This window comes from Uloborus diversus, chromosome 9, assembly GCF_026930045.1.
Source record: "Uloborus diversus isolate 005 chromosome 9, Udiv.v.3.1, whole genome shotgun sequence".
In the NCBI taxonomy this organism is placed as follows: Eukaryota; Metazoa; Arthropoda; class Arachnida; order Araneae; family Uloboridae; genus Uloborus; species Uloborus diversus.
Window position 1 is genome coordinate 37,740,251 of NC_072739.1, and position 10,969 is coordinate 37,751,219.

The 10,969-nt window shown below is 35.1% G+C and overlaps 1 protein-coding gene across 1 annotated transcript in view; it reads left to right on the forward strand.

Moving 5' to 3' along the window:
* The first annotated feature begins 281 nt into the window (after nt 1-281).
* The window catches only part of LOC129229218 (zinc finger CCCH-type with G patch domain-containing protein-like), a 90,053-nt gene continuing 79,365 nt past the window's right edge, over nt 282-10,969 (forward strand). Inside the window, exons 1-2 of the mRNA XM_054863480.1 lie at nt 282-497; nt 4,095-4,197. Of these exons, the coding sequence (XP_054719455.1) occupies nt 456-497; nt 4,095-4,197 (145 nt within the window). The 5' untranslated portion in view covers nt 282-455. The remainder of the gene's footprint in view (nt 498-4,094; nt 4,198-10,969) is intronic.

Sequence of the window (10,969 nt, forward strand, 5' to 3'; positions counted from 1 at the left end):
CACAAGACTTTGAAAATTAATTTAAAAAGAATAAAGCGAAAAAATCATACGTACGAACAAAAATCACAACACTTTTAACATTTTCTTCGTTACCATGTGCGTTTGTTTATGTTTTTAAGTCCGCCATTAGACAGTGACTTCAGTGCCCCCTATAGTTCGTTGGAGTTGCGAATTGGCTACAGAAAAAGTTTATCTTTCCGCACGGCATCACTTAAATCTCCAATCAGGTACATTTATCCGACGGATGTTTAAAGTTTGATTAATATCCGTAAGTTTACAACATCATGCCTATGAGACTTCAGTTTATTACTTCAACGCTTAAGATTTATATCCAAAATAACACTTTAGTGATTCTTCTCATTTAAACCAAGCTTCTTTTACTGAGACAAAGAATACTAAAAAGATTGTTCTGTTTGCAATACGTACATTCAAAACAAATAAAATAAATTAAGAACATGTCTTCAAACCCTCAAAGTATTGCCGATTATGTAAAGCAGGTATGATTTAACTAACTGTATGCTTTCTGATTGATTTTATTTTGTATTTCTCGTGCTCAGAATCACCCCTCTTTGCTCTGAAGATGCTCTGAGTTCCTTTGAAAAATTATCCATATAAATTTCTTGACGAAATGAATTACACATAACTTCTTTTATTTTTATTGTTATTAGCATGCAACGCCGGTAAGGGGTACGGTTGCTGTAAGGTACAGCTCTACACCGAGATGGGGAAGTAAATCAATTGAAGCATAAACGAAAAAATACTGCACAAGAAAATAAATAATCATTTGAAAGTGAAAAATGTGTTAGCCTAAACACGAATTATTTGTAACTCAGGTGGCAATTCCTGATTTCAATGACCCTGATTCCGATTATTGTAAATCCTCAACCGAAGATTTATAAATAATTTCAAGAATCAGTAATCAGGAGTTTTTGCTGTTATACAATGCCTGATTTAAAGTTTATTTTCAATTATTTACCAATGAATCAAAATAAAATATTTTTAATGTCGTTGTACAGTGTCACTGTATCATTTTGTGCCATAATTTTCTTTTAAAACGAGCAAAGACTTTTGTGGCAAACCACTTATGGTTTTTTGTGGAGAAAGGATGTTTCTAACTGTTTTCTCTGGTTACCAACCTTTGTATTGAATGACCCTTATTGACCCTTATTTGTTTTGAGTGAACCGTAAACTAGGACTTTCCATGAATCTATGTATTTTTTCGATTCAAAGCTAGACAGATTTTGCTGAAATTGTCTCATTATCTGCTTTGATAAGGACGCTTTTAATGGTTTAACCGTAGGAAAGAAATCAACTTTAATGATAGATTCCATTAAACAAAGTTTCTCTGTACCCTTTTTAAATATTTTCGTTGTACTCAGTGTTTCAACATTTTCAATGCATTCTTCATTTTTAGGTTTGTAGGAGGTTGCTCAACATCAAGGCATTCATCTAACTTATCAGCTCCACCCTCTTTTTTCTAATGTTCTGATCTCATAAAGCAATAACTGAAGGGCTCAGAGTAGAAATGTGATAAGCCACAAGGAGTGACTTTTCAATCAAAACTTTTGTTTCTGATAACTAAAAATTGAAATAAACATAACAATGAGTTTTGGAGAAAAACATATCTGGTTATAGTATTGCAAAATATAGAATGTATAATACCTTTGAAAAATGCTACAAATATTTTTTATTAGTTGGAAGTTGGCCTACTGAAAAATGGCATGTCACATTCTTGCCCTGAGCCCTTTAATTTTAGTGTTGAAATAAATAGATAAAATCAGGACCACAAGTGATTTTGATAACAGAGGGAGATTGGTAACATTAATCGTGATAACATCAAGTTAAGTCAGTGGCTGAGGATTAGAAGATGGAGTGGCTGTAAAAGTTGTTCTGTTGCACTCTATTAGAAAAATCAGACGACAGCAAGACAAAAATTAAAGACAAATTTTTATTTCAAGATCATTTTCTTAGACACAAGCAATGGTGAAAACAAAATGATTCTGACAGCACAGTTTGGTTTGAACCAGTTCATATTGTGCAAAACTGCTTTGTAATTAATAAGGACATTTTTGTTCATTGATTGTCCTTGATTGACATCAATTCCTAATAATATACAACAAAAAGGAAAATTCAATATTTCAATTATTTTTTTCAAATGAAAAGTGACTATGCTATTCCAAACCATCATGGAAAAGATAGTTTCAATCCACCCAGTAGATTACACTCATTCATTATAAAATCGAACCTATTTAAAATGAAATATTACTTCATGCAGCATAGTCGCCCATATGCAAAGTTTTATGGGGAGAGGCTCAGATATTTTCCCCACGGAAACCAATTTTAATACTACAGACTTGAGTTATTAAAGTATGACATTTTTAATAACTTATTCATTAATGGTTTTAAAAGAAAATTTTTTGCAAAGAAAAAAGTACTAAAAGCAAGGAAGTTCTAATTTCTAAGGGGGGGGGCTTAAGCCTCCACTTGCCCCCCTATATGGGTGCCCTTGTCATGCAAGGCTGCCCACTTAGGAAGGGTCATGACGCAGACTACCCCATTGAAATTTTAACCCGTTCGCACCCAGCGTCACGCGGACGCTACGCAACGATTCCTCTCCTATCAGCCCAGCGTCACTTATCCGCTACGCACTCTGATCGACGCTGTAGTCCCAGCGTCACGCGAAATGGAACGATTGAATTGAATATTTAAATGATACTAGATGGCGCTAAATGGCTATAACTTTGATCATATTCGAGTCACATGGTATTTGACCTTCATGTACACGCTTTAGTTTCTTATTTGGGCCTCTCAATGGGATAGATTTTTTTTTATGTAAACAACAGTGAATCACTGCTCTGCGCATATGATTTATGAGGTCTCAATTGCTCTTGCTTATATCTTTGCTTCTCTTTTTTTACGAGTAATTGAAAGAGATATACATCTAGCTGAATAAATTATGGGGGAGGGAAGGAAGGTTAAAATATTTTCGCGTATGTGTTCCAGACTTTTGGGATTCCCCGTTCAATGAGAGTACAGGAATGAGTTCAAGAGGCCTGAAGTTTATGATTATTTTTGAATCCTTTCTGATATTGTTCTTCTGTATTTATTCTTTTTCATTTGGGGATGGGAAACTGCAATAAAAATGATTAGCGAAGTGAGTGAAAGGGAATGTTTTCGAGTGAATTATGAAGCAGTTTTGAAACTTGTCGCGGGGGAAATATAACTAGTTTAAATTCGTTGACCTAAGTTGTTTTAATCAAAATTACATAAGGAACATATTTTTTTGCTACATTTCCTTTTCTTTGATTCCACACTCACGATGTCAAACTCTAACTTTGTTTTTGTGCACATATCATTTAATTTTGTGCACATGGTTAAAGTTTTAGTATTCTACTTATTTCGTTCCTTCTAATAATGTAATAGTCTTTATATTAGTAATTAGTAATCAGTAGTACATTGTTTAAACAAAATTAAAATTTCAAGCCATTATTTTGAGATGCTGATTTTATATGAATATTTTTGTTTAGTTAGGCTTAACTGCTGTAAATGCTCAGGCCGATGGCGGCGTTCCATTTCAGAACGTTCGGTCCCGTAGCTGCGCTTCGTTTTCCGAGCACTGGTCCTCAAGGGGTTAAGGTAGGGTGGTTTTGAGGGGTATTTTTCACTTCTTTGGGGGGGGGGAGTCTCCGCAATATTTAGAGGGGGGAGGTGTCCTTGCTCTTAGGGGAGGTGGGAACCCCTTCCTTTATAAAACACTTGTTTGGTTCCTTGAGTAAACAATCACTTACATTTTATTGTATAAGATTAAATCCGGTTTACATAAAATAACTATACTGGTAGCTTAAATTTACGATAACAAATTTGGACTGCAATGTAAAGGCTATTGTAATATGAACTATGATCAGATACTGAAACTCTTTAAATATTTTGATGAATCAAATAAATATTAAATAAATCTTCTGATTTTAAGTTTTAAATGATTTGTTGTTGGCAAAATTGTAATTTTTTTTTCAACTTAATTTTTGTTATTTTCATGGCAGAAATGCCAAACCTAACACAGGAGGGTTTTTTTATTATCCTCATTAAACTTTCAGTTGGAAGCTGTTGAAGAACTTTTGAAAAGTACACCTGATGACCAGAAGGCCGATTTGTTGGATCTTAAAGGCAAACTTAAAGAAGTCATCTCCTTGCTAAAAGGTAACTTTTTAAGTTTATTAAGAATATTATGTCTTCATGTTAGTGCATATTTCAGCAAAGCTATCTTACAAGCTTCGTTCAATTAAGTTTGTAAGATTTGTGTGCCAAAGGGGGAAAAAAATAGCATTTTATATTCTTGAACATTGCTACTATTATGTATAATTTATAGATGCATCTCAAAGGGAAAAATTAAGCAAAAGAATCTAGTTAGAAACTTTTTTTTTTCAAATTATGAATATAAATACACGTGGGAAAGAGAAAGAGTTCTGCTTGCATGATTCTGAAAAAGTTCATTTTTCCCATGAATCTGTAATGGAATCTAAAAGTATACTTTTATTAATTAAAGTTTTGTGATGGTTTGTAATATTATCCACTGACTAAACTCATTTTTTGCCACATCAAAAAAAAAAAAAAAAATGTGCTTTTGGTTTCAAAGGACTGTCAATAACCTCTTTGGCATTTTACTTCGTTTAAAATCTATCCAAATACCAAATCAAATTTCATCTCTATGACTTGACTTTGTCGGTAAATTTGTTGGTTGTTATTACTGACATTATTTTAAAATGCATAGTCCTTTCTCTTTTCATCTAATGTTTTAGAAAATCTAATAGTGTCTGTAAGTCCATTGGAACAAAGTGTATGTGTCATAGGTTTGTGGCAAATGTGGCTATGCTCCCCATCGTTCTTCTAATTTTGATGCTTTAAAATACCTTCTTGAAGAACATACCTAACTTTTAACTTTTTCTGGAATGGAATTTGCACACCAAAAAGGAGAAAGCATCGTTGTATTTAGTAATTTATTTATCATTAACCATACTCACATTCCATAGTAACATAACAGTACTTTACTTATTCACAAAAACATGATTACATCGAGCGGACTCATACCACTGAGCATGCTAGAGCTGCTTAGCACACACATGCAGCCTACAGTCACGGTTGCCTGAAATCAAAGTCATTGCTTTGGGATGCAACACCTCCTCCCCACCTAAAGCCACAAATTCCTTGAACTTTTCTGGAGGTTTTCTATTCCTTAGTGACCGGCGAGCAGACGGGAAATTAGCTTCCACTAAATGCTCCCCAGCCGAACCCCGAGCTGGGACCCCCAAAGCTGCTTCTTGGCTCTGCATGGTCCCACCACTTGGGTTTGTTATTACTAGAGATGGAAGTTTTAGTTCCTTTTAGGGAACTACCGTATTTTTCTGTATATAATCTGCGGCGGCGTATAATCCGCAGGTCAAAAAATCGGCCTGAAAAAAAAAAACTATCGTATAATCCGCGGTGGCGTATAATCCGCGGATAATACGATGCAAAAATGAAGTTTTGATGTAACAGCAATCGAGCAATGTGTATTTCTTATCAGACAGATGACGCAAGACCGTTTAGCGCCTTTTGTTTGGCTTGCGGCGGTTTCCTCTGAAAGAGAACGGAAGTGCAGTCGGCTTGCTGTACGGTATGTTTACGGCATTCGCTTTGATTCGCCATGTTTAAACATCGCGACACTTAAACATTATAATCCAAACTATCAAAGAATGATTAAAATTTTTAGCTTTTGAAGCATTTTGGATTAGTGAACATTTAGATATTCCACAAATATACTACCCCTAATATAATGTTAAATAAAATAAAACCACAATATGATTAAAATGAGAAATGATGGGAGGAAAAAAAATTTAATTATGAAACACATCTAATAAAAACATTTAGGATAACATATCTAACAATTTTCAGCAGGTTAATAAAATAGTACTAGCATTAAATATTTCATTTAAAAAGGTAATTCAAGCATAATAAAGATACATTTTCAAAATAAAATACTGAATCAAATGAACAATTTACAATTAAATATTTACAATTCAAAACCATCAAAATCTGACTCATCGGATTCGGAAATAAATAAGTTCATAGCGTCCTCATCACTTAATAGATTACAGTCCTCATCACTCGATAACATTTCATTGTCACAGTCATTTTCATCATTGTTGCACCCACTTTCAAAAATATTGCACTTTCGGAATGCATTTCTTATCGTGGCTTCCGACACATCGTTCCAAGCCTTTAGAACCCAGTTCACGACTGTTTCATACGAAGCCCGTTTTATTTTACCGGATTTAGTAAAATGTTTTTCCCCCATCAGACATCCACTGTTCCCACAAGTTCCTCACCTAGAACTTGAAGGACCTGTTGAATCCGACGTCTAGCGGCTGCAATTTTTTTGTTAGCCCTCCGGGGATTATGGCAATGGTTGCAGATGCAACCTTGAGGGCATTTTTCACATTTTCGCCAAGGTGCGCTTTCATGGAGTCCATTATAAGAAAAGCTTTGGGTCGAAAAAACGAATTTTTCCGTTTTCGCCACACGCTCTGTAGCCATGACATCATCACTTCCTCGTTCATCCAGCCCTTAGGATTTCCTCTAATTTCCACACCTTTCGGAAAATTTTCTTTCGGGAGCGTTTTCCTTTTGAAAATTACCATCGGTGGTAATTTCGCACCATTCGCTGAACAGCACAAAACAACAGTGAATGAGGTACGTTCATTCCCAGTAGTAGTGTGAATGGGGATACTACTGGTCCCTTGGACATCAACGGTCCTGGTGGGGGGAACGTCGAATTGCAGCGGAACTTTGTCCATATTAAAAATTAAGTCCGCAGTGAAACTGTTGTCGCAGATGTTCTTCTTGCAGTACACAAGGAGGTCTTCGGTTTTCTTCGCCAGTCGTCGGGTAGTTTCTGCCCGACCGTTGAACGCGCATGGACAGCCAAGTTGCTCCGCTTCATGAATCAGTAGCACTACGTGGGTCCCGCTGTGAAATTGTTAATGCTCATAGCACGAGCAATAAGTTTAGCTTTTAGTCGGATGTTGACCGTTGACACAGCTTTTCCATCCTCTCGCTCTGCCAGGATCCACTGATATAGTTCCTTTTCTAATTCCAGCCAGTGAGGCTTTCCACGCCGGTCAGCTCGTTTCCGACGGTCACACGTTTCAAATTTCGACTTATTCTTCCTCCATAATCGAATATTAGATTCGTCGATGGAAAAAAGTCTTGCCGCTTCTCGATTCCCAACCTCGATTGCCTATTTTCTATTACTTTTAATTTAAAGTCAGCCGTGTAACTAACACGCTTTCTTTTGCATGCCGACATCACGAATTCACTATTGACAATTGCAAATCTCACCAAGCTAAGTAGAAAAAGACAAAATGTGAGATGAAATGGCTAGCGACGATCTCGCTGCAAAGTTCCTTGCACCATGACGTCACGGTGAGCGGAAGAAAAACCTAGGAAAACTGTGTTAAAAGGTAAAACGTCACACTTCGTTACTAGTATTGGCGAATTATAGGAGATCGCTAACTTTTCGTGAGCTCTTATTGGCTGGCGAGTTCGATTCAAATGTCAGCGTTCAATTCAAATTCATACTTCTCCGCGCTACGAAAAATTTAAAGTATTACATAACTTACGGAAATTATGACAAAAAAGACTACATATGCATGGATTTAACAAACTAACAGGATTTCTTAAGCGGAGAGTCTTATTTCACCCGAAATTCGGATACCACGCTAAGAACTACATCCTTTGCTTCCCGGCTTATTGTTAGCAGAGTCCTGTAAACTTAAGAGAGGGTGAGTGACGTGTAATTTGCGCCTATCGGTGATTGGAGGATAGCTTGAATGCGCCGCTTGCTCGGCTCGCGGCAAAAAGCAGGGAGGGTAGCAGGAGCGGGGCGTTGGCCAAGAGCGATGATGCAATGCTTGAGGAGAAATCAGAAAACAACGTAAGGCCAAGCTAAGAGAAAAAGAAACGTTTGTTTCAGCGCCATCTATTACTTCTTAAAAAAATTAACGGCAATTCTTGCAGAACTTGGGAATTTCACTTGAAACTTTTCAGATGAATTTTTTTTTAATCAGATTATCTGCGGCGGCGTATAATACGCACAACGAAATTTAGAACTTTTTCAACAGATAATCCACGGATTATATACAGGAAAATACGGTAGTTCATTTAGTTCATCTCAACCTTGTGAACTAGTTCAAATGAACTATTTAGGGTATTTTGGAGGGAAAATACACTAACTTACTCGTTTCACATTGGCAGTGTGCCAGATAGGTAGTTCTCCCGCCCAATTGGGCTGGGTTGGCTTTTAACAGCCGCGGAGAATAAATGTTGCGATTTGCCGCACTGTGGAAATTTGGGCTGATTGAATTCTCTTGTATATATTCAGTTAGCTTTTTTTTTTCTTTGTGGGAAAAAGGGTGCGAGGGGACAGTGACTCAGGAATAAGTCATCTCGTGTTTTCTCTTTAATGGTTTTTAATATAATTCCAATGCCTGTCACTAGTGTGAGCACATTGATACAGGGTTTACGAACCCATTTGTGAACAAAATCAAAACATTTCTCACATGGACATATTTACATCTTCACAATTGTTTACAACAGTCATTTTCTTCTCCCATTAAGCATTTATGTTGGTTTTTATTTTTTTTTTGCTTCGCATTTCATTCTGCCTTTACTTCTAACAGATGGAGCTGTTTTAAAGTTTCATCAATTTCACCCTGTTCGAGATTCGTTGGTTTCGTTATCAAAGTTAATGTTTCAGAATTATGACCCGTTTGTGTTTTCATCTTCTCATTAACTGTCAAGAGAGCCTTTTTTTAATACTCCTAATCAAGTTGCGTACATGGACTTCAGTGCGGCCCTCCCCCTGTAAAAAAAGTTAAAATTAAAAAAATATGTATAATTAATTTTAACAGTGTTATTTTGTCAGAGCGTGCGGCCTCTTACCATTGCGCCTCCCCCCTCTCCTCGTGCCACAGCGGTACTATGTAGGCCACTGCTCCCAATATACTAACGATGCATTTTTTTTCTTCTACTATTTCTTCTTTCTTTGATATTGCACATATTAAAAATTAAACCTGACCTAGGAGCATGAAAATCTTACATATATTAAATTTCATCAGCAGTCTAAAGAAGCATTTAGTTATTCACTTCCAAGAATTCAAAAGGATCCAAATTTTCATTTTTTTTTTCAGAGGTACGATATATAATTCTGCATCATGCATAAGTAATGGTGTGCAAAAGTTTATACGTATTTCTTTCTCATAATATTCCATTTTTCCTGACGAAAATTAAATTGCCGGACGTTTCGAAAGCAGAGATTAGCTTCTAAGCTATGATAGAGACTATGATCTTTCATCTTTGAATTCTACATTTATATATATATATATATATATTTAATTTCCGTTATTAATATGTTTTCTATTTCCATAAAAATTAAATATTAAGTACTCGAGCACAAAACTTTAAGATAATGTGTGAAAGCACTTTTTTTTAAACATTTTCTTTAAAAGCTGAAATCAAAATTGATGTTTTTACCAATGATATTAAATTATTTAATTAGCTATCTGTTATTAAGATATTTTTTAAATGTCTTATGAATATTTTATGCACGTAAAATAGGAAAGTTTTCAAACATAATAGCTCTTTATTCACCCCAATATTAAACTTGAAGGGTTACAAATTTACACACAAACAAAATAGATACAATTCAAAGACAAGTTTATTTGAAACAGAGATAAATATGACATATAATATGTCATACAATACATGACATATAATATCCCTTAGTATGCAGTCTGAGCAAAAGGAGGGTGATTTATCCTTAGTTTAATGCAACACTACCGTTAATTTCAAAAGGTAAAAAGAAAATACGTTAAATAATGATGAATTCAATAAATGCCATTTTGATTTGTCATTGCAAAGACATAAGAAAAACGTTAATGATTTGTTACAATATTTATCAGGGCAATTCAAATATAATCAAGAACCATTTCCAAGTGAAGTCATTATATGATAAATCTTTTCAGAATTTACATAAGTAATGCACGCTAATACCTACACATTATTAGGTAAGCTTTTTTTTTAAAAACAACATCGTTGAAGTAAGAAAAACTTTTTAACTCTTGTGATTGGATTTCCTTTTTTAAATTGGTTAGTTTTCGGAAAAAATAAAGTGTTTCACAGAAAGGGCTAATACTGGAAACTACCTAATAAGGATATGAACTAGGTACACAAAATAAAGTATTTCCAAAACTTAATGAACAGTTTAAAAAAAACAAAGATGCATAAATTAATGCATATATAATTGCATAAAATAATTACATAATATACTAAAACATATAAAAAAAACTCTAGAATAAAATATTTCCCAACTAATATTGTAAATTTTAAATAATAACAAATGGGGTAAGAAGTTTCAGTGCACGACATTTGCTTTACACATGAGACACAAAGGATTTAAAGCTAGGTACCCACCTAAGAGAAAAATCACTCTACCCGATTGCAAACTATACGCAGGGATGCCCATCTAAGGGGGGTCATGGTGCAGACTGTGTCACTGAAATTTGTAGGGGGGAGGTTGCTTTAAGCGTTATTTTTCTCTCTTTAGGAGGGGAGTCTTAGCAATTTTCAGGGGTGCCACCCTGCCATATGAGTATACATGTATACTTTAGAGCAATGTATAATGTGATTCAATTAATATGAAATATCGGTTACATACCGTAAAATCCCGAAAGTACCCCCCCCCCTGTTCAAAACTTAATCGATACATTTTAGGGGGGGGGGTTATAATCGAGATTTTTTAGAAAATTTTCACAAAAAGATCGTTTAAACATCAATAAGTAAAAATAACACATTGAATGGTGGCGCCATCTGTTACCAAAAAAGGGATGCTAAATTTAAAATTGTAAAACCCCTATAGTTTCCCTTATGAAAATGG